Source organism: Toxorhynchites rutilus, chromosome 1 (genome assembly GCF_029784135.1).
Source record: "Toxorhynchites rutilus septentrionalis strain SRP chromosome 1, ASM2978413v1, whole genome shotgun sequence".
Lineage (NCBI taxonomy): Eukaryota > Metazoa > Arthropoda > Insecta > Diptera > Culicidae > Toxorhynchites > Toxorhynchites rutilus.
Genome location: NC_073744.1, coordinates 13,116,838 through 13,142,310, shown reverse-complemented (window position 1 = coordinate 13,142,310; position 25,473 = coordinate 13,116,838). Strand labels below are relative to the sequence as shown.

Sequence of the window (25,473 nt, the reverse complement as noted above, 5' to 3'; positions counted from 1 at the left end):
AAAATAAAAATTACCGAAATAACCGGTTGTTGATTGTAAAATTACCGGTAATTCGGTAATGAAAAATGGTCCGGTATTACCGGTAAAACCGGTAACGGTAAAACCGGTTAACAATCCCTAGTCCGCACCACTTAGATTTAGACTATGCCAGTCAGCGCTCTAGTTGAAGTATCCAGTGAACAGAGAACAGACACTCTGTTCAAGATACTTGTACCAGTATCGAACAAGTAATTGACCTCTAACTTGAACAGAGTGTCTGTTCTCTATTCACTGGATACTTGAACTAGAGCGCTGATTGGCATCGTCTAAATCAGCCTTTAGTGCAGAACAATCTGATAGAACAAAGCAATCAAACTCTTCTTCCTTCTCACCGCCGTCATGGCCAGCACGGAAATAATCACAACAGCCAGCTTGGTAGCGACTCTTCATAGAATCAAAATGAGATAACATCAATTTGAGAGGGTTCTTCAGTTTTTCTTTCAGTAATACAGAATGTTGAAATATTTTCGAGTGTTCCACATAATATTCTGGGATAATTGTTTAATTTTCTATTTTTTTCAGGAAATCTATGATGCTGTTTTCTTTATAAATGGCTCAGAACTGTTGTGTTAGAAACAGATCATTTCTGCTACAATTATCCCTCGGTGCCAGAGATTCAATGTTGATAAATATTTGTAAAAGAGAATAGCATATAAAAAGAAATAAGTCTAATACACTGTTGCTCATTTCAGTATTCGCATTGGGAGATACAGTAATCGTTCGCAAACTGGTCCTGGTTTAACTGGTCTGCTGCTTAACTGGGCGAACGTTAACTGGTCCTTGGACCAGTTAAAAAACAGAATTTCGTAAACAAACGACGCTATATTCAAATGGAAGATTTGCTGTGAGGGGCATTCGGATGTAATTTAAGATGTTCTAAAATTTAAATTTATTTCCGATGGACAAAAACACTTGAAGAAATTTTTAATAAAAATAACATTTAATTATAGTGAAATGAAACAAAAAAAAAACAAGCTATGTTGTAGTCTTCAGCCATTCTTTTTCAATCAATTTTGTTCGTAGCGATTTGAGACGACTCATATCTGCAGCATCGTTCCTCACGAATCGCAACAAAGCATCCAGATGCTTGAGTGCATCAGAAAACGTCGGCTCTTCTAGCAGGTCTCCAATACTCACAGGCGGTGTCTCGGAAAACGTTTCGATCGATTCTTCTGCTAATGAATTTTCAACTGGAGTAACTTTTTCACGCAATACTGAATCAACAATCTCTTGATCATTGAATACCATGCTTGTAAGCCAGGCAGGATTGTTGTCAACATCGTAAACCTGATGGCTCTTCCACAGCTCTATCTCTTCATTGGTGATACAGGTTCCAGCAAGAGAATCCACTGCTGTGACCAAAGCTTTCAAGTCGGCATTCAAATCAGGTTCATGAGAATCATCAGATGTTGCTTCACATTCCGGAAACTGGTCTATCAATTTCTTCCAGGAGTTTTTAATCGTTTTAATCGCTTTTGGTTCCAAGGAACACTCACTAGAAAATTTCCTAACAGCCGGAACAAACTCGTTGTTAAACCACTCCCGGAACAAATCTCTTGTCATCCAAGCTTTTTTCGAGTTGTAATACGAAACTGGGAGTATCTCTTTCGCTGGGAACGAATGTGGATTGGCCGCAGTTCCAATAAACATCAATCGAAGTTTGTTGGAACCATCAGCGTTACTGCATGGCATGAAGGTGTAACGCATCTAGTTAAGTTTACGACCGTACACATTCTTTTCATTGGAGAGTGCCAGGGTTCGTGAGGCTAATAATTTGACGAAAATGGCCGATTCATCAGCATTGTAAACCTGGGAACCCAGCAGCTTCATTTCAGTGATTTTTGCACCCAAAATATCTTTGAATTTTTGATAAGCTGCATGTCAGCAGAAGCTTTTTCACCTGCAACACGCTTCACTTGCAGCCCATACCGCTCTTTGAACGGGCGCATCCAGCCATCCGAAGATGTAAATAGCTGATTTTCATAGTGACCACGCTTCTGAATTTCGCGGAATAATAACTCTGCCTTAATCCGTAATATTTCAAAGGTGACAATGATATTAGCTTCTCGCTCTTGAAGTATCCACATATACAGGGACTCCTCAATTAAAGGGAAATTCTGCTCTTTCATTGTCTTTCTGCTGTTTACTCCATGTTCTCTATATTTGTCTAGTTTAGTTCGAATGTCGTTTCTACGCTGAATAAACCGTGATACAGATGTTTTCCCAACACCATATTACCTTCCTAGAAACTCATGCGTACCTCCACCGCTTTCAAAATCATCTATAATCCTCACTTTCTCTGCCAAAGTAAGTGTTTTTTGCTTACGTTTTTGGCTCGATCCAGGTAACACGTCCATAGGGATAAGTACTGCAAACGAATAGTTAAATTACAGAAAAATAATTTCGCTAAATCATATTTCGTACCCGTTGTCGCACTCAATGTAAAACTTTCAGACTGTTTAATGCAAACCTTTTGTTTATCTAATTCACGATGGCAACGGTACGGTGTCGACATCTGGATACGAAATTAGTTTGTATGGGGCAAACTATTTTCTATCGAAATTGTCGGCCCGAAAGCAGTTTGAAATTGATAAAACTTTATTGAAAATTTTTGCTTGGCATTATCCAATTACTTGAAGCACGTAGTCCTGACCCTAATTTCTCTTAATTTTATTTTATTTCCACTAAAACTTAACAGTATGATACAAAATCTTCTTAAGATAAATTTTCACAGCGGATTTTTCACCAATTGCAGAAAAAAAGTAATTTTCATTTACATAGAATACTTATTTGATTGGGGAAAGTTAATTTTCATTCATAATTTCTTTTTTAAAAGTGCGTTCATTCCACCTGAAAATCCATTATTTTCATTGTCGCTTCCCAAATTCGGAATACAAAGTGCAATGCAATTAACGCGAATCGTACAATTCACTTAAGTTCTCCTCGATTTTATTTGACGTTTCACATACCGGACCAGTTAAAACGTGAATGTCGATAACTGGTCTTCCCTTCTCGACCAGTTAGTGAATGTTTACTGCATTGGAGACAAACGCAAACCAATCTGCTGAATATTTTGAGATACCAGGTGAGCTTACACGTACTTTTTTATGATTCATTTATTTTTACGGGCTTAGTTGCATAAGTTTTAAAGAGCTAGACTCTAGACTATATTCAGAAACTATTATTTATCTACACTGATGATAAAAAATCGTTGTTGTTTTGCAACCGGTACATCAACAAGCTCACCAAGAAGCGAACATGCTCATCAATGAACTAACTTCTAAAATCAACTCCTACTCAAACAACTGCCAGCACTTCGGGGATAAGACTAGTTAAGCTAAGTCACAGCTAATCGATATTGCCATCCAATGTAAGCGCTATTCAATTTTCATTTATATTTTATAGATACAGCAAGCTACATCGCTTCCAGTAATCAATGATCGTCGCGGATTCATCAGTCCATGCAAATCGAAACATACACACCGTTGTTATGGTAATCCACGGTATCCTAAAATGAAGACGTAGACTTAGCCACGATTTACATATTTATTTAAAATAAAACTTTATATTGCCTATTAAGGAAATTTCTTACAAACATACCCTCTGCTCGCATCTTGATCGCATCATCAGCAAGTCGTCATCGAAATGCCCAAACATGACACTTTTTATATACATGAGCTACAGCGGTTATCCTTAACTGGTCGATCCGTTGGTCGGTAAAATTTTCTTCCCTCTAATTACATATCTCGTCCGTAGTCATCGGCGTCGCTTCCAGAGAGTTTATGGCAACACAATTTCTGCTTTACATGTTTTGCACGTTGTGCTCGAGAATCTTCTGTAGTTGTGCCAAAATATGTGGTGAACAAAGGTTCGTCCCAAACAAGACGGGTCTATGGTATTAGGTGAGGCCGCTTCGTCACTAAGTTGGTTAGGGGAGTGGTATATGAAAACAGTACGGAAGAAAGCAGAAGGGGATTTTTTTCCTTCAAGCATGAAAGAGATAGACTGATCACGAGCGAGCTTGGGCTCAAGCATATTGTGTTTTGTTTACAAACAAAACACAGTAGACTTCCAAGATGGCTGAAGAGTGGTTTTAGCCAAGACGGGTCTATGGTACTAGGTGAGGCCGTTTCGTCACTAAATTGGTTAGGGGAGCGGTATATGAAAACAGTACAGAAGAAAACAGAAGGGGAATTATTTGCTTGTAGCGCGAAAGAGACAGACTGATCACGAGCGAGCTTCGGCACTAGCGTATTGTGTTTTGTTTACAAACAAAACACAGTAGACTTCCAATATGGCTGAAGAGTGGTTTTAGCAAGTTGGCCCACCTTAGGATATACTTCTAAGCGCCTTGGTTTTAGCAAGTTGGCCCACCTTAGGATATACTTCTACGCGCCTTGGTCCCAAATATAGGGGACAACATTTCTTAGAAACATGATATATGGCCCTGCATGTGTTGCATGTGTTCGCCATGAGAAAGTGGAAAACCTATGGAGATTCAACAATGTCAGTGAATGTGTTAAAGATCCTGAAATGTTTCCTTCTGTAATTACTCAAAAGCTGATTAACGAGGTCATCATATATCTTCTCAACGACCATCGCCGGGGCAGATAATCGGGCACACCTTTTTCCGCTGATTCAAATTAATTGCTCTTATTTCCTAAAATCACACGTTAGGTGAATGATTCAAATATTGGGCCTGATTCTCCTGCGCGAATGGAATGTGACAGCAATGAACTCCTCAAAGTCACATGATCCAAGTCACCGTATCGCCGAAGGCGATTGCCCTGACGTGAGAGGTTCATTCTGGAGTGAAATACCCAATGAATGACAAATGGTGCAGTGTTCATTGAAATATATGTCAAAGCTTGTGTTTTTTGCAAAGGCTCTATGCATTCAATGTGTTTTATGAATATCTATTTTAATTATTTAAAAAAATCTTCATTCCTTGTTACAAATCTGTACAGGAAATAATTTCGTTCATCTTTATAAATGTTTTCCTCTTATTATTATTGATGAAAAATAATATCACTGGGATAAGAAGATAAAAAAAAATATTGTCAAATCTGTTTTTGCATAGTCCCTTTGCATTGATATGAGTGTATGTTATTTCAATTATAGATTTCGTATCCGTGTTTTGATTCCGCATTCGTGCTTTGACTTAGTGTCCGGTGCTGATTCCGTATAAAATTGACTATTCTTTATAAGACAATGAGCTGCGAAAAACTATAAAGCTGTCAAGGATCTTTTAATTTCACTGCCCGAAACTGCGCTTTTCGTCATTTTTGAAAGTCTGATTTGTGGTTTTGGAGAAAGGAAAAGGTTTGTGGAATTGAGTTTCTCGTATCAGTTAGGGTCAACTATTGTTAACATACATTTTAATTTTGTATCGCGTTATAGCGGTGCAGAAGATGTATATTCTTGTCATTAGTAATAGCATACCAAATAATTGAACTGACTACATGTTAATAATAAATATAAATTAACTAGCTAACCCGGCAAACTTCGTCCCGCCCATTTACTTGATTAATTCTCGAGTAATGCAGAAATTTGTGTTTTATTTGTATCGCAGCCACCCCTAAGAGAGGGGGGAGGACTGTCTAACCATCATAGAAACATTTATTGCACCCTAAAACTTTCACATGTCAACTTTGGTTTCGTTTGATTGATTAATTTCCGAGTAATGCAAAAAATTGTGTTTCATTTGTATGGCAGCCCCCTCTAAGAGAGGGGGAAGGAGTATCTTATCACCATAGAAACATTTATTGCATCCTAAAACCTCCACATGCCAAATTTGGTTTCATTTGCTTGATTAATTCTCGAGTAATGCAGAAATTTGTGTTTCATTTGTATGGCAGCCCCCCCTTTGAGTGGGGGAAAGACTGTCTAACCATCATAGAAACATTTATTGCACCCTAAAACTTTCACATACCAACTTTGGTTTCGTTTGCTTGGTTAATTTCCGAGTAATGCAGAAATTTGTGTTTCATTTGTATGGCAGCGCCCCTTAGAGAGGGGCGAGGGGTCTCAAAATATCACGAAAACCTTCCCCGGCCCCAAAAACCCCTACATACCAATTTTCATGTCGATCGGTTCAGTAGTTTCCGAGTCTATAAGAATCAGACAGACAGACAGACATCACTCCATTTTTATATATATAGATAGATTTAAAATTCACAGTTTAACTAGATTGTATTGAATTAGAGATCGTTCAAATCCTTAGGAAATGCCTAATCCTATTTTTGGCTTCCATTGCTCGTACTAGTCGATAACAAATGAGGTTACGACTTCAAAAGTCACAAAATGGCAAGTTTTTCCACTGCAATCGCCCACGAGAATTGAGTGAGTGTTCATGAGAGTTCATTCAAGGTAAAAATCTCACCACAGTCGCCTTCGGAAATTGAGTGAGGCAATTTTTCCGAGCTGTCACTTCTCATTCGCGCATCAGAATCAGCCCCATTTATACGAGCTCCAGCGTCGAATAATTGCGTCGTTCGTCGTTTGACCAAACGAAGAATGTGAGAATGCCAAGGGAGCAGATAAATGTAAACATTACGAACATTAACGGAATTACCATTAGCTACTCACTTTAAACGGGATTATCTTTCCATTTCCCGTATAATCTGCTTCTCTATCCGTTCTTTCCGATTTCAATATCTTCATGGTAACCATGAACTTTGTGTGCTTCTTCCGCGCCTAATAAATTGTACGAAACAAAATAAAGATGACCGAGATCACTTGCTTTTACCAAAGAGAAGTCTGTAATGCAAATGGCCGTATCGTATTGCACTTCTTTATAAACATCGTATTGTGTTCTGTTTGTAAACAGAACACAGTAGACTTTCAAGATGGCTGCAGAGTGGGTTTAGTACATTGGCTCACCTAGCAGTAATATTTCTATCTATCTTGGGATATTACAGGTTTGAAAGGGTTATCGATCTGAAATTGAAATATAGCATAATAAACAGGCTGGATATTGATTGAAGTACATAATGTTAATTAGATCGATTCTGCTACAGCTTCAGTGCAAAATAACAATCATTATATTCTCGACAAATGAGTTTTTTTTACTATCTACAGCAGCACCGCAACTGTGATTCATTTTTGCCATAAATGTTGGTGTTCGCATGCAAATCGATAAATGTTACGTACACACATTTTATTCATTACTTCATTTTTAAACACGTTCCCTGTCAGCCCACATCCGGTTCCAGTTAGCCGAAACAATCCGGCCAATTTTCTGCTAATGATCCTCTGAATTTTGTCATGTGCCATCGTGCGTTCCCTTGGTGGTACGTGCTCTGGTAGCTGGCTACTTTGGCCGCAATTAATTAGATGCCCATCATCAGCTGGCGGACCATAACGTTGCCGGTTCGGTTCATTGATTGATGGCCCGGTGTTTAAGATGTCAGGAGAGCTTTCCGCACGCCAAGTGTCCATGTTTAAACAAGTGCTCGAGAACCTGAGATGAACTCCGATGAGAACAGACACAAGTGCCAAATTAAAAGACAATTTAGCACGCTCTAACATTGTTCGGACCGTTTCATTGCTGTTCACCTTTTTTTCGGAGGTTAGCAATATTACATGCAAATTGTTTATAAATTGATTTTTGAATTCAAAACCTCGTCTCAAGTTGCGCCGCCATGAAGAAAAAAATAGGAATAGATACGCATCGCTTCACATGAGAATCATGTGAAAATGTTCAAAATTGAATCGATTTACGTCAAATAAATTTCCAATGGAAATCCTATCGATGGCATACTAAGCGCCACAACAACAAATTGCTCTTTGAACCGTAGCATTTCGAAATAAAACAACCTTTCATCGAGCGCCATTCTAACCCGACAGTTATTGTTTTCCAATTTCTCAATCTTCGACTCTGGGTGGCGGATGTTAACAATGAGTAAAACCCAAAAGTCACTCATCGCACAGTTGGTAATCTATTCTTTTCGCGGGGGCGTTCGTATTCGCTGAAGTGAGAAACCCGAAATAAAGCGATAAAATTTGCCACGGCCACATTAGTGTTGATCCTTTAATGTTATTTTCTCACCTTTCTTTTGTATTGTCTGCCCGTTCCACCCGGGGTGGTACATATTCAAAATACCCTCGAAACCGCAAGACAAAGCCTGCTTTGTGGGTGAGCTTACGCTCGGCGAGAGGTAAAACCGCCAATCCATGCTGCCCATTGTTATGATTTACGCTTGGCAGGAGAATTTTCCCACTTGATTAAGTCCCACACAGTGGTGCGGCAAAACAATGCCTACTTTGGGTGAGTCATGATGGTTTCCTTAGAAAACGTCACGTTTCTCGGTGCCAAGTTTGCTGTGTCGTTGTCTAAGGATAGAATCCAAAAATCACCTTACACGAGAAGATTTCACGCTCCTTTACCTTCGGATGCTACTATCTCTTGTCTTACGCCCAAGTGATGCTGCCGCCGGTGGCGCAAAATTTCTTCAAATCGCTTGCGGTCGAAAGTGTAAGCAAGCATGAAAGGAGCGGGTAACATTTCTCAAATGCTGATACAAGTGAGACGGGAGCTGAGAGAATTTGCCAACAAGTTAATTTTCGGGTGTAATTCAATATTTATCTTTCGGTAAGTCAAGATTGTCTGTCCTTTTTTCTTCCCATGGGTACCATCGAGGTGGTCCACAGTGATATCTACCACTGTGCACACCGAAAATGTGACTTTTATGCAGGCATCGAATCATCCTTTCTGCTGGGAAATAAATTGATTTGAACAGTTGCCGCATCGAGACCATCGTAGATCTTTGATAGGATTGGTGCGAAAGGATTACAACGATTTCCAAAAGCTGATCAGTCATCGTGATCCAGTGTCCCGGCACAGGCAGAAAAGTGGCCGTCACACAGCGGGTTTCTCAATAAATTAATCTCACTGCTGGTAGTCGAGCATCGAGAGAAAAAAGTGGTCGAACGAAATCTCACGCTGAATTATAATATTTTCCTCGAATCTTCCTCTCCTTGCTACTTTCGAAAGGAGATAAATTGGAAGAAAAAAAAATACAACTAATGAAATACGCCGGAAGTTAGTGCCCATTATTTAAATTTCACTGCTCCACATGATTCGAGAGCGTCTGTTTCCGGTACGGATGGAGCCACGCCCGCGAGAAAGTAGGAAACATGTTGCAAAATCTCGCGATGCGATTTGATCACACATCTCGACCACAAGGAGCTGAGCTGGTTCCGTTGATACAAAGTTAGGACGAAAAAAAAAACTAACAGCAGCCAGCTCATCTCATCTCTCATGCCATCTGACGTTTTCACGTGGCTTGCCATGCTTGACCTGGTGCCAGTGCAGTGGCAGCTTGCCATTCGTCAACAGGTAGTAGTGGATGTGGAAGGATAATTATAATACTTTTGGATTTCGTTCGCCCCCTCTTAGCAAATGTCCAGCTCGAGGACGTTTGTCTAGAGCCCTCTGGCACATCTCTGATGAAATGATGCGTTTCATGCCCGTTCCGCTTCCGAATCTAGGACACGTCGTGTGGAGTGGATTTCGCTAGGCAGTTGGGGTGCATCCTTTTGCGGTGAGAGAACGTGTTCTGACATGTGGTTGATCGACTTCCATCGGTTTCAATGGCAGTGTCTTCTGGACAGGTAGGAAGACTCGATTAGAAGCACTTTTACTCTTTCTTTTGAAAACTGAGCTAAACTTGTAAAAGAGTATTAATCCTTCCTCGTGCTTCTATATTGGTAAGCGTGTCCGGAGTAAACTGCCCCAAAAAACAACTCTAACAGCTCAGAAAAAGTGTAGTAGGCTAGAAAAAATTGTGGCGCGGGAAAAACATTATGGGTATAAAGCCTCACAGAAAAAAAGTATGATTTCAATTTCTAATTTATTCTGGTGTCAATGTAATGGGAACGAAGTTCCCATTTTACAGGGAATCGAGGCGGCCCAAAAAATTATTTTCGTGCAGCGCAGTTCTCGAAATTTTCCGAAAAAGAAATAACAAATATCAAAAACCACATACGAACATATTTAAATATAAATTAAACCATTACCAAGTCTCAAAATTCTAGGAAAAAAAAAATATTTGGATTTTTCTGTACCGCGCAACACTGTTCAAATTATGAAAAAAATCACACATATCTAGAAAAGGCGTAGAAACACAAAGTACGTTTTCTGCATAGATTCTATGGTGAACCTCATAGGGATTCAAAAATAGTCAAAATTTCTTATTCGGTACCCTATACAATATTTTCCATAGAGCTGAAAAAAATGAAATGACGAACGAAATATCGACCTAGAGGGCGAACACGAAATTATTGCGGCACCGAAAATGTCATGCCAATTTTCTTATAATGTTTAGAATCAAACCAAAATTTTAGGGTAGTTTTATACATATATTTACTTCAAAAATCAAAAGGAAAGTTAATCGATGGAGCCTTGAGTGTAAAATTGAACGCATTTTCGCTTGATGCCCTCCATCAAAGTCTTTACAGTGTCATCCGGTACCAGTTTCTCAGTTTTTTTTCCATTTTCTTAACATGTCCTTCTCGTCTTTGACTGTCTTCTTGCTCTTCCGAAGTTCCCGCTTCATTATTGCCCAGTACTGCTCCACCGGGCGCAGCTCCGGACTGTTTGGCGGGTTCATGTCCTTAGGAACAAAATGGACAGAATTGGCCTCATACCACTCCAAGACACTTTTAGAATAGTGGCATGATGCCAAATCTGGCTAAAATAGCGGAGCTTCGTCGTGCTGCTGCAAGAACTGCAAAAGGCGCTTCTCGAGGCACTCAGATTTGTAGATCTCGCCATTTACTGTGCCCTTTGTCACGAAAGGCTCACTCCTCAGTCCGCAAGAGCAGATGGCCTGCCAAACGAGATATTTGGAGGCGAAATTCGACATTTTCTTCTTCTTAAATTTGTCGTCCACAGCCGGTGAAAAACTCCAATCGAATTTGCTTAAAATCGGCTTTTATATATGTTTCGTCGTCCATCACACAGCAGCCATATTATGTCAGCATCTTCTCGTAGAGCTTCCGTGCCCGAGTTATAGCCGTCGATTATTGCCGTTCATCGCGGTTTGGGAAGTTCTGTACCTTGTATGTATGTAGTCCAGTTCTCTTCTTTGCATTCTGGACGTAGCTCTGCGTCATACCGATCTTTTTAGCCAAATCACGGCTTGAGACGTTGGGATTTGCTTCAATCATCCGCTTCACCTCCCCCTCCATCTTTTTGTTCTTCGGTCCCGGTTTTCTTCCAGTTCCTTTGCCGTGGTCCAATGTCAACCGCTCCTGGAACCGCTTCAACACTCTGGAGACGGTTGAATGGTGAATGTTCAACATTTTTCCCAACTACCGGTGCGACAGTTCAGGAAATTCCAGGTGTTTGGAAAGAATTTGTTCTCTCGACTCGCGTTGGTTCACCTCCATTTTCGTTGAATCGAAAAACACGAGTTCGAGTTTGACAGCATGTAGACAGTACACATCAATGAGAAAGTGTGCAAAATTTGGTTGATTTTTACCCAATGGTAAAAAAGTTATGCCCTGTTGAATGTGTCGTAATAATTTCGTGTTCGCCCTTTATCATCAACCGAACGCTACAAATGCTGCATGTACTGAGCGAAACAACATCATAACAGCTGTTGCTTTTTGCAATCCTCTCTGAGTTGTCATTCGAAACACAACAAAGAATGAGTCGTGAATCAAATTGTGTGAGTATGAATCGTTTAAATTTACACTGATGTGAAATAACGTTTTCTATATTTCATTCCTGATACCATCTGATACCGCATAGATATTTGGATTGAAACCATCCCAATTCAAGATGCCTCTGGAGCTGGGTGTTGCTGCTGCTGTAGAACATGTCCATCTGGGTTTTCACAACCTATTCGCGTTGACGACGGACTGGTGTCGACATCTTGATACGATAATAGTTTGTATGAGGCCAACTATTCTCTGTGAGATTAGTCGGTCCTGAGGCAGTTTTAAATTGCTAAAATTTGTATGAAATTTTTATCTTGCCGTTATTTACCTACTAGAAGTACGTTGTTCTGACCCTAATTTAAACTATTTTCTATGATTTTTCAGATATTCTCTCCAAAACTTACCATTATAATATAAAATTATTATTAGACACAATTTTTGTATGACATTTTTTCACTACTTGCAAGCAAAAGTGATTTTAATTTACATGGAGTATGAATGTCATTTGGGAAAAATAATTTTCATTCATAATTTTAATTTTAAAAGTGTGTTCATTACAGATGGACATGTGTAGAAGTTCAGTGAGCTGGCGACATGAAGAGATACCTTCCAATGCAGTCTTGAATAATCGAACCAAAGCGTTGCATTTGTACCCGCTTTTGTAGACCGTATAAAAGTATTGCCGACTTGAACATATCTACAATGCCGATTTTCTTGGTTTCGGAATCTGTATTGGGAAAACACATTGCAAAAATGCAAGCAAGTACAAAAGTACCCGTAGTTTGCATCTTATTTTCAATGCCGATTTCCTCAGGCTCCATGGTTTTGAAGTCTGCTTTAGGGAAACATTCCGATTTCCAGAAGCGCAAGCCAGTACAAAAGTACTCGCAGCTTGCATCTATTTTGCAATGTCGATTTTGAAGTCTGAAGTTTTTGAAGTCTGTGTTAGGGAATCATCCATCCATTGCAGCGATCGTACCTCAATCATTGCGCAATCATAACTGAGTGGATTTCCGAGCGGCACTCGCTTATATACCGATTGGTGTGATTTCAATAGCCTGTTTTGAAAGCAATTTTAGGGGTAATTGAAGCAAGTTTTTGGATCAAAAAGTAACAAGCACATTTTATCTTTCGAATGAAGTGATTATCAAACCATTTCCTTCAGTTGTTTAGGAGCTATTAACGCTCAAAATCTCGTTCTCCGGCGTAACACTTTCGTTTTCGAAACTTTGAACTTACACCCTAGTATAGAAATTGCATGTTGCATGGACTGAGCAAAACTGCATCATAGCAGGAGTTGGTTTTTGCAATTCTCTCTGAGCTATCGTTCGACTTACCACAAATTTAGTTTAAATTATCTAATCGAGAATCAAATTGTGTAGGTATGAAAAATTATGATTTATATTCGTTCAATATAATTTTTATACTTCAATTTAATTTCAGAAGAGAATTGCCCCGAACGGAGACAAAATATGGACGAAACCCCATTGCTGAAACTTATAAAATTGTCGGAGCTAGGGGCTGCTGTAAAGCCGCTTCAACTCTGCTCACTATCTCATTTAGAGGCGAATGAACTGCAAAGTTTAAAGCCTCTTAAAAACAAAGAATTGATGAATCACTATCCCAGAATTCCTGTTCTGGAAGCCTAGACTAATCATAACTAAATACAGGGGAACTTCGGGGGTGTTGTCGTACAAATGAAACACAAATTTCTGCATTACTCAAGAATTATTCAAGCAGATGAAACGAAATTTGGCATGCGGAGGTTTTAGGGTGCAATAAATGTTTCTATTGTGGTTAGACACTCCAACCCCCTCTCTTCTTTATTATGCTTGGATACAACGTACAATTTTGAAAGTGAAATCTACGTTATATCGAAGTTTCCCTGTAATTGACAATAGTTTTCATGATTATTGCGTAAATATGAAATAAAATTATTATTTGTGATCAATGGTGTTTCATTTATTTTCTGTTCATTTCATTACAAAAACAACCATAATATGGATCGAGCACCGAGATAGCGCTCCTTTTGTTCTATATTTTATTTTTGACTTGGCACCATTAAACGTAGGATTTCGACTTTCGGGAACATATTGGGGGAACAAATTCAAAAATCTAGATTCTATCGCTTATTACACATCAATTTTTCGATGACATTTGGAAGATTTTTGCGGCTATCCGTCAGTTCATGTGAATATACCCGAACTAATCCGCATTTTTGACGTAGGACTACGTCTTTCATTTCTATACCGGGGTGTAAAATCAAAGTTTCGAAAACGAAAGCGTTACGCCGAAGACCGAGATTTTGAGTGTTAATAGCTCCTAAACAACTGAACGAAATGGTATGATAAACACTTCATTCGAAAGATAAAATGTCTACGCGTTCTATACTTGTTACTTTCTGATCCAAAAACTTGTTTCAATAGTCTTAAATTTGCTTTCAAAATAGGCTATTGAAATCACCAATCGGTATACAAGCGAGCGCCGCTCGGAAATCCACTCAGTTCTAATTGAACAGCGATTGGAGCATGTTGTCGCTGTTGTGGTGAAGCTCTTCATTTATCATGAAAGCGCGGATGAACGGTGTCACCAAGAGCCTGTTTGGGCACCTTAGGCCAGAAGGGAATCCATCAGGAGGAGAGTGATGCTACAAACGGTTCCCCGGGAAGATCTCGAAGCAGCCGCTACACACACACACACATACACGTACGGAATTCTTTCCGTTTGGATCGAGAAAGATCCGGAAAATAATCTGCCAGTTCCTCTAGGAATTTAAAAATACATTCATGTGAAAGAGTTTATTTGAATGTTTTCTATCCATGTAACACTGTGACCAAATATGTTTCAATCAAGTGCTATTAACAGATGGTTATCGAGTTAGCATTAACCACTGGTGGGCTTCCAGTATCGAGGAAAATATGGAAATATCTAATCGTTACTGAAAATAATCTGCCAGTTTCTCTGGGAATTTAAAATTACATTCATGTGAAAGAGTTTATTTTAATGTTTTCTATCCATGTAACACTGTGACCAAATACATTAGGTTTTGTGATTTTTCAATCAATCGCAATCAACAGGATAGCTTCTGAAGATTATTCTTCCCCATCAGTAGGATATTTCCGTATCCAATATTGGATGCATAAAACCTTGTGCCTCCAACGTAACGCTCTCGTTTTCGAAGTTCTCCAAATATTCATTCATTCAGAATGAATTCAGATTCAACTTCATACAAATGATCTCTAAATCAACGATAGTCCTACGTCACCCTTGCGGTTATACCATAGATATAACCCACTTCCTGTTTTTGCATCAACGCTTTAAGTGCCTCGCACTAAAATGGATAATGCTGATTTCACAGTCGCTTCATGATCAATACAAGAATATTTTTTCCATTATTTATATTCTATGAAATAAAATGCGTGAACATACACTTGACATATCGGCTTTATGAATGTGATGTTTGCAAAACATCTCGTTGAATTATCCAATGACATGACAATTTATCACATACGAGGGTAGTCCGATAAGTACTTAGCCTACAAAAAAAAAAGAACGAAAATTTTCGAAAAGTGGCGATTTATTTCTCAACATAGTCTTTTTTTAGCTTGATACACTTGACCCAACGATGCTCCAACTTCTTTAGTCCATCTGAAAAATACGTTTTTTCGAGGTCTGCAAATTAGGCCTCCGTGGCGGCGATGACCTCCTCATTCGACTCAAACTTCTGCCCGGCGAATGACTTTTTCAAGTTTGGAAACGAAAAACAGGCGCTCGGGGCCAAATCTGGAGAATACGGCGGATGGGGCAGCAGTTCGTACTGCAATTCGACCAATTTGGCCGTGGCGACGGCGGAATTTCCATTTTTTCCATTTTTATAAAATCCGCGGACACGCCCGTTTCCACACACGGTAAAAACAATACTACGATAATTTGAGCCAAAATTCTAATGAAATCATTCAACTGTTTGTTTTTTAACAGGTGTCAATTGTATCCTGGCTTATTTCGATTATTTATATGGCAAAAAGGTCCAGAGAGCAATCGTATGCTTAGTTCTGGAAAGCAGTAACATTTTCGGTGAAATTTTTAATAGTTGACGATTATTCTCTCACAACATACAAACCGACACGGGGAGCCTTCGAAACATAAACTCCATAACGTTAAAATAACGAAACTTCGTTTGTTTCTATGAACGTGGGGGAGTGAAAATGGCACATGGAAAAATCACTTTTGTCCGTCTTTTTCGCAAATATTCACTGCACGTTATCACATTGGCCCCATATTCAGCGGGAACTCTAAAAAAATGTACGTTTTTAATTAATAAATTACTTCCTGAAAACAGCATTTTCACATGGATGCAGTGGGCAATCAAAGATAAACACAACGATTGACGTCACTATTTGAGAAATAGTTATCGCAGCGCATGCTATGTCGCTTGAGAATCTACCATCTTCATTACCTTTTTTCCAGGACATTGCGATGAGGCTAAGTACTTATCGAACCGCCCTCATACAAACAGTCTCATTTCGTATCACAGTAAAACACTCACTGTTGCCAACATGCTCCAGCTAGTGATCCTCATAACACACAATCTAAACACCAAGCGTAGATGACAGCATTTCTGGCAGCGAATTGTATCAAATTTCAACTGGAACATGTGCGGTTTTAGTCATTAATCGATCTACTGAAACGTTTCTAATTCATTCATAAAATTGTCTGGATCTATATCCTTGATCCCTTGCCAGAGAGGAAGACCGTAGTCGAACCGCTTCATCAAACAACTCATCCAGCGTGTGTTGCCAATTGGCGCCACCGGAACCATTTCACCCGTATTCTCGATCAGAAACCAATATTCACGGACATTATCCGTTGAGATGAGTTGGCAGAACGCCCAAAAAAAAAATCATTCACCAAGCGCAATAATTTATGATGTTACCTTGTTGTGAATGATGGGCGCCCTCGTCCGGAAAATGTCGAAAAGGCGGCGATTTAGAACAAAACCCAGGATCATTATGTCAACCCGGGTCCGAGGGAATACCCACTGTGCTGTGGCGGCCCTCGTTGCTGTTGTGCTCGGCTTGCTGTGATGTTTGCGATTGAGCGTGACCGATGTGCGCTTTTTGTTTTGCTTTGCTGTAAGCACGGCGTGACGGCGGCCCTTTGTTTCATCCAAACAAATAATGAGCCTTGTGGCAGTGACAAGATTTGTGTTTGTGTTTTAGGTGGCGGTGACATTTCTGTCTAATAGTATTGCGAAAGAACCTTGCAACAGTAGTATCAATAATCCCAATCAGGGATTGCATCTGGTAAGCTACTTGATCCTTTTACAGTTGATTTGAGTTGTACTTGTAACGGGTAAAGGAACGTAGCTCATTTTGCGACAATTGTTACCCTAGGATTAACCTAGGCTTTTGCCTGTCTATATCGCGAGTCGTTCGAGAATGTTTTGAAATATTTAGTTTTCAAAGCGTGAATTATAATGGAGCCCAACGCATTGATTAAATTGGCAGCACCCTCTCGAAATTCATTCAAACTTTATGGAATGGAGATATTAGTTAATTGAGCATCTTTTGCACATATATTTTTTAATCGATGTTTTTTGTTCTTTTTCTATAAATCGATGTTGCTTTAAAACAGAAACCCCTGCAAATTTCCTAGAAGTTTTTGTTAGAGTTACAATTTTTGAATTATATCGTTTTATTGAAAAAGTGCAACAACAAAATATCAAGAAGGCAGTCTAGACTGATTTTATGGAAGAGGTGCTCAATAATCTCAACATCCACAAAGTTTGAACGAATTCTGAGAGGATGCAGCCGATTCCAAGACGAGTTGGCACGATCGATTTCCAACGATTCTACAACTGTTTGAAAAAAAAAGAATCCGAATAAAACCAGCACTAAGCGCTATAATCGAATACATCCTTTCCTGCCCAGAGTAACAGTTGCATCACTGGATGCAACATGTGGTCCCCAGCGGAAGGAAAGGAACACAAATAATGGACCTCTGGGGGTCGTGCCGATGCACGTGTTTCCACCCTAAGGGCAAAACAAGCAAATGTAGAAACTCAAAAAACATAGAACGAACGAACTCCTTTCGGAACCCTCCGATGAATACGATCGTTTTGTAGCTATTTTAATTTTTTTTACCCCGTCCAGGGCACTCCAGGATAGAAGGGTTAATAATCAATCAAATTACAGTTATCAGGGGTGAATATTTCAACCCCTTTCTGTCGATCAATTCGGCGTGCGCAGGACGACAAGTGTTTTCCGCCGCTACTGATTCAAGTGCAAGTTCTCTTCACAATAAAATAAAAGAAATTGATTGAATATGGGTCATTTTTTTAAAAGTGGTCTGGACCTACCGGTTCTTTTTCTCTATTTTGCTTCCAGCGGTGGAATCCCGTCGAGGGATCAATCAGCTTCGGTAGCCACATCAAAACTGACCGATCGCTTCGCAGCGTGTCGTCCTATTTTTTTGTGCTGACTGAATAGAGATTTCCTCACAGAGCGCCATTCATTGTGCAAGATTGCAATTTTTCAAACAATTCGGACTTCACGGTAATAGGAGGGCACATATTATTTCTTCGGGAATAGATTAATTTTTTTCAGCTTCCGTAAATCTTTTTTGTTATCTTGAAAAATACAGAAGGATAGGAGTCATGTGCGTGACTTCCACCATCGACAGACTGTTACACGTCTAGGTGTGCTCTGTTTTTTTTCACCACTGACTGCTGCGCAGTCCCTTTCGAAGATCTCTTATGAGATGAGGATAATAATGACAAGGAAAAAGGCACACGACTCTGGCTGCGATCTTACGGGCGTGGTGTGCGCCGTGAAAACCACATATGGGATCGTGCAGCTGACTCGAGACTGCATCGTGCATGCTCGGGCTAACCTTCGGAATTGTTTTGTCGGCGCGCTCTTCTGCCATGAATCCTTCTAACACGCGAGCTGACGCATCATAGTGTTGACATCGGATCGTAGTTGGCGTCGATTTGCAGAAATGTGACAGTCGCAAATCATCACTTGTCAACGGTGAAAACAATTCAACGAGAGTAAATTTCAAATCCTTTCAGGTGCCCCGGAATTTGCGCGTGTCCGCCACGCTTCGGAATTATGCATACAACTTTGCACCTAATTGGTTTTCTCGTGTGTTTTAACAAATTGTTTCCACTAGAGTTGGTGCTTTCGGACTGGATGAGGTGGAAGTGGATAATTTGCGATTCGCGTTTATCTAACGCGAACATATGGTGCTTTTGTGTTGGAAAAAGGTTTGAATTTTCAACACACACGCGCTTCCAACGATTTTGCCCGAATTAATAAAAACAATACTGCAGCACTATAAACCAAACTCATATGTTATATATTGAATGGCGTTAACATTCCCTATGAAACTTTTGCCGTCTCAACGTATGCATTAACTAGCTTCGTTTATTAATACTTAGTTAAGATTTCTTAAGCCAAATAACACGCCTTGAATGTATTCCGAGGGGCAAGCTCTAGAATACGCGTGACCACAGTGCAAGCCGATGGAAATTTCTTTGACGAAAAATCCCCCGGCCAGAACGGGAATCGAACCCGAACACCCGGCATGACAATGTGAGACTCGGCCACGGGTGCCACCAAACCAAACTCACAGCTAAAATTGAAATGCGCACCAATTTTAATAATGAGGTAAATGTTTGTTTTGTTTTATTGTCCTTCGCGAGAAACAAAAATAAGGTTTCTCTGTGTTGAGTGCTGTTTACCTTTAAAATGCCAGAAAAAAATGCCAAATATACTGAAGAAAGCCCTAAATTATGAATAGATCAATATGATGACAGTAAACTCAAGCAATGAGAAATGCAACATCTACAAACAAAGAGTAAAGCGGCTAATTTACAAATCAAATGGAACTTTGATTGTGCACACCGGTAGACATCGATTACATGCTTTTTAAGGAATAATTAAAGTTATTACTACAATCTGACAATGATGAAACAAACCATTTAGTTTAGCACGGTCTTGAGACGAAATTTAACGACTACCATAATTCACTAGATCGATTGATGCGAAGTCATAAGGGTTATCTTCGGAATTTTTAGCAATTCAGGTATCCATTCCGACGCAAAAAAGTTTTGCTTTGATGACGATGGCAAACCAGGGACAGTTAAAGCACCTCCGGAATCACTAATTCCTTCATTTTCACTCCTGGCCTTTAGCAGGTCATTGAATGATATAAGGAGTATATCGAAAAGTAGTCTCAAACTTTCGAACATCAAAATAAAAATGAAAACGTTCAGAAAGTGTTCACAAAAGTGAATTTTATTAAATAATATTAAGTTTATATGGCAATGAAATGAAAGAATCAAGCTTATTGTTGGTTTCTGAAAAATGATCGAGCCTTAGATTTAACTTCACTCGTCAAATTCTGCACAGCAGTCTTTGTGCACTTTCTGGACGCTGCAGACCAATTCTTCTTGAACTCTGACATATTTTTAGACAACTGTACCTTTCTTCTTGAACTTGGCCTTGACAATCGCCCAGTTACGCTTAATTGGCCACAGTTGGGAACAGTTAGGTGGATTGAGGTCTTTTTCGACGAACATGCCACACGTGCAAATGGCTTGCCAAACGATCACCTTTTGGCCGAATTTTTCCATCACAACAGTCGTATCCGCAAATGATACACTCTCTCCAATCGATTAGGTATACAATTGAGGTCCCGGCTGCGTTTTGGAATTTTCTTTGATGTATGTTTCGTCATCCATGAGAATGCACTGGTTGGGATTGTTCAAAATTCGCTCGTATAGCTTTGGAGCTCGTGTTTTAGTGCGACCTTGCTGCTCCGGTGTTTGTTTGGCCACTTTTTGCTTTTTTATAGATCTTTAGACCATGTCTCTGTTTAATCCGCTGACTCATCCCAACACTGGTTTTGAATTTCTTGGCCAAATCACGAATAGATGCGGACCTGTTCTGCTGGATATAATTTACAACTTTTCGGTCTAATTCGGGATCACTTGGTCCGGGTTTTCGTCCACTTCTGCTGAGATCACCGAAAGAACACTCATTACCGAACTTTGCGACTTTCATTTTTTTTTTGCTATTTTGTGGTATGTAACACTCTTTTCGGTGCACCAATCAATCCGCGACATTTCGAAAACAACTTTTTGGCTTGTATTTCGATTTTTGACGTGTAAACAAAGCGTGCTCTGGTTACTCGACAAAAAAAAGTTCGCCCGTTTGTGTGTAATAACGTGTTAAATGTTTAAGACTACTTTTCGATACACGAATCAATCAATCAATCAGCATTTAGATTGATTGATTGATTCTTTGTTTTTAAGAGGCTTTTAACTTTGCAGTTCATTCGCCTCTACCTTAAATGCTGCCTTTTGGAACATTCTTATATAGCGATAGAGAAACAGTTCGCAAATGTTGCTTCATCTGGTGTTGTCAATAGGCCAACTAGATGGTGAGGAAGAAGGAAAATTGTCGGGTAAATAATCGGTTTATTTATGAACAGAATTTAAAGAAAATCATATAAATACATCTACGTTTGCAATTGCTTTCGGAATTTACAAAGAAAAGCAACTTACGTTTAATATTCCAATTTCCTCATTTATCGTTTCAATGTTCTTTCAAACCTTTCCTTAATTTAGAGGTTATCTTTAAGAATAATCTGTAAATTTATGTCGTACTAGGTGAGAATAACCCTGCTACGTGGGGTATATTATCTTGCCCAGGAACTCGGTAACACATCTGCGGCTGGAACTAGAAAGGAGCCGATTTCCTGTGTGATGTTTTCACATCAACTGTCAGGCTGAGCTCAAGGTTTGCTCGTCGAGTTGCTGTGATCGAGGTATGTACGATTTGTGCGATGAGCGAATAAGGTGAAACAGTTATAGCTGACAGTGGTGTCAATGTGCATTCTGGGACCCACACATCCTCTCCCCTCTCTAAAAAAACATAAATCTGGGGAATACATGGGAGAAAACATGTCTCTCGGCTTTATTTTTTTATTATTTCATGTCACCCAGAAATGACAGCATTTTATTTTAAATCGTTTTCTTTCGGTCTTATCTGATTCCTCTTCCATATTGTCTGTTTTTAGTGTACGGTCAATCAAAATATTCCTATCTTCCACATCTGCAAACAGTCTTCAGTCTTCCCCACTGTCTTCATTCATATTTTGTATCCATGAATCGATTCCAATGTTCCCACATTTATTTGGCAGGAATATTATTAAGGAACGGTTGAAGTTTTCCCGGCGAATATTTCCCGTGCTAGATGATGGCCCTGGAATTACATTACCGATGCTCAAACTATGGTCAATTTCGCTCTGGTCCTTTTTTCAGGTCCATTTAATGGCTGGTTTCAATTCGAAGTTTCCACGACCCGGTTCATGGTAGTTTCCATTTGCTTCATTCGCTCGTATTATTCGCGATAACCGTTTCGCATCGGCGATATCTTTACACCCTTATATGTGCTTAATCCTTCGTTGCTACCTTTTTAAAAGATGGTTTTCTCTCTTTTATCACGCTCGATACCGCAGCTGTCATTCTCACTGCATCCCAAATTACACCGCCCCTTTTCTGTTCCTTCGTGGTCCGATCCGGTCGATAAAATGTCAACGAGTTTTTTCGAGTCACTTTGGAATTCAGGAGTGCGAACCTATTTCTCCCGGAACATATATTAATCTAGTATCTTTATCATTTCAATTCCAACTGAACATAGCGCGATCCGCTTTCAATTAAACCCAACGCGGTCGTCTCGATTCGCTTTCGATTGAACCTGGCGCAGTCGTCTCGATCCGCTTTCAATTGAACCCAACGCGCTCATCAGGAGCCACTTCCTTTCTTATCCATCGCAAAAAAAAAATCTTCAAATCCATCTTCCGTGTGACATGCGGAAATCAAACAACCCGTAAATCCACAACTCTGAAAAACTTGTGAATTTTGTTGATACAAACCCGTTTTTCTGCATGTTTTTTCATAAAATTGAACTCGGAGATTTAGTTGAAAACTCATCACAAGCTGCACGCTATTTACTAATGCTAATGCGAGGACATAGCATACCTGTGAACTGTCTAAGTTCGTTGGGCCCGGACGACAGAGATGTCATTTCCCTTCTCCGAATTTTATTTTTCGAAACTTTTTTAGACACTCCATTCACTATCTCATTACCCTTAATACATACCGTCACGCGCAATGCAACAGAAAATTCCAGTTCCTGGCAGGATCGCCAATGTGAATAACCCAGCTACGTGGGGTATTTTATCTTGCCCAGGAACTCGGTAATACATCTTAACACTATTGCGGCTGGAACGAGAAAGGAGTCGATTTCCTGTGTGATGTTTTCACATCAACTGTCAGGCCGAGCTGGAGGTTCCCTCGTCGAGTTGCTGTCAGTCTTAAGAATGCAACTCGGTGCTGATGCGCAACAAGATTTTTGTACCCAGTTGAGCTCTCACTCCTTGTGCACCCATGCGCTCTGGCGAATGAGCACGCTCCGAAACACAGATGAAATGTTTGGTTGTCAGCACCGTTCTTACGCAGAGATTTGCGCCCAGTGTTAAGCTGAGTTTTACGCTGAAGTTTATCGCAGCTCCCGCTAAAATGCAAGATAGTTCATATTTCAAGGTGAGGCACGCCGACCAAGGGGTCGTGACATCCGGGGTGCAATTGTTCGCTTTTGTTTTGAGCGAATTATAGAAAATAAATTCTCCAGGCGATTCTGAGTACATCATGACGCATAAAAAAACAGCGTAATCCTTTTCATCAAACAAATATGCTTGAAGTCTTATAACCGCTGTTGCTACAATAACTGCTGTAGTTTGCGAACTTTGTCCTACTTTAATATCACCCATTATCCATCTCAATATGATCAATGGATGACTTATAATTGAATGAGTAACAGCGAAATATGGACACAAGCAAAGAATTATATTGTAAGCCACTCCCCCTTGTGATTCTACCGCCTACTGAGTTATTTTCTCATTGTTTTTGAATTTTTCTTTTTTTTTTAATATTTTTCTGATATTCTTCAAAGTTTTTTTTTTAGAACTTCTCTGAATTTTTTTCTAGATTTCTCTGATTTTTTTTTTTAAATTTTAAAATTTCACTGAGCTGTTTCACCGTAAATTCTTTAACATTTTTCTGAGTTGTATTTTTTTTTAACATTTTAACATTTAACATTAACATTGACATTAATTTTTTTTATTTTTTCTGATATTTTCGATTTTTTAAATTTTTTCAGATTTTTCTCCCAATTGTTTTGCAATGCTCTAGGAATATTCTTCGAAAATTCTCGTGCTCAACATTTATCAAGGAACCTGTTAGCCAGCGCCAAATTACCCATTGGTCGTGTGGCACATAACTGCAGCTCGTGGCGTGTCATCTTGCTGGTGATGGTGGAATTTAACACCCGTCCTCACATTAGTTTGGTACATAAATTATGGTGCTGTGGTACGAGAATGATATCAATATAATGTGGGGTGTTCATGGAGCGTATCTAAATTCACCGGTTAGGCGAAGGGCTGTTTCAACTTAATGTTTAGGGGGAAAAGTCAAGGTTTTATCATCCAAAAATTATTAAAAACATCGACACATGTTTTCATATATTAAAATGTATATCTCTTTGGTTTCCTAAAACTTTTTCGCTAACATAACTGAACTTATCTAGATTATTCACATAAAAAAATAGCCTTACTTGAGGAGCTCAGTGAGCGCCGTAATGTAACTCTGGGCCATTTGAAGTGTCTCGTGCTTCGAGAGCTGTCGATCATTTCCAATGGTGGGTAGATATTGTCTCAGTCGATCGAACGCTTCATTCAACGCAAGCATCCGTTTCCGTTCCCGGAAGTTCGCCGCAATACGTCGCTTTATCTTGACAACTGGTGGAGTTACTTTCCTCTTGGTGGCGGCGTTCCTTGGGTTTTCGGTCACCTCCGTAACTGGGCTGGGTTGAATCCAGGCAGGAGTGATAATCCGTTCGCAAGTTTCCACTCTGATGTTCACACCCGCCGAATAGTACTCCAACGAAGTCAGCGGAATGTACTGCTGGGGTTCCAAACGGAGTGGACTTGGCGAGCGGACGTCGTCACTGTATGGTGGTGAAGGATAGTAGCAAAACTCCGACATAGTTTCGTCTTGCGTTCGCGTGTCACCGATTCCAAACAAGAACTGACCTTCGGCATACCATCCATTCATGGAAGTTATTTCCGATCGATTAAAATTTTGCCACGTTTCTCCTTCCCTTCCGATGGTTTCGGAAACAAAAAGAGGATCCCTCCTGACGCACACAAAATAATAATAAAAACAGAATGTGTAACATACGGTTGATGGAGAGACCGCGACCTGATCCTTATATTTTGTTTTCTACCCCTTCCCCTTGTTCATCCGCATGAGGTCGCACTACTTCTCCGCACAACACCAGATACCGGCACCGAAGGCAAACGAACCGGCCATAATCATCACCACCATCATCATCATCATCTGATGGTTGATCGCACCCTTCAGCCGGAGGCGTTGAGCTGGAGTGAGACGCACATATGGAGATACCTTTTTATGACCCACACGTGCCACGCGACCAATGAGAGTCGAATGCTATGCCCAATGACCGAACGAATGCTGTACATAGTTGGTGCTTGTAACCAGTGGGACAGACTGCACGGAGGGCCGGAGCTATATGCCAAGCATTCAGCCAACCATGTGTGTGACACTCTTCATATGTTGAGGAATGAAGCGGGCGCTTTTGGAACGCGTGCCATTACCTCTACTAGGAGAGGAACTCC

The 25,473-nt window shown here is 39.9% G+C and overlaps 1 protein-coding gene across 1 annotated transcript; it reads right to left on the bottom strand.

Moving 5' to 3' along the window:
- Window positions 1–24,331: 24,331 nt before the first annotated feature.
- LOC129763480 (protein lin-32-like) lies at window positions 24,332–24,842 on the bottom strand. Its single transcript, XM_055762581.1, has one exon. It carries the CDS (start codon window positions 24,818–24,820, stop codon window positions 24,386–24,388), a length of 435 nt encoding a protein of 144 aa, XP_055618556.1. The 5' UTR covers window positions 24,821–24,842; the 3' UTR covers window positions 24,332–24,385.
- Window positions 24,843–25,473: the final 631 nt, after the last annotated feature.

Excerpts from the sequence above, each read along its gene's own strand:
- LOC129763480 (XM_055762581.1), bottom strand. The coding sequence starts at position 24,820 with ATGTCGGAGTTTTGCTACTATCCTTCACCACCATACAGTGACGACGTC.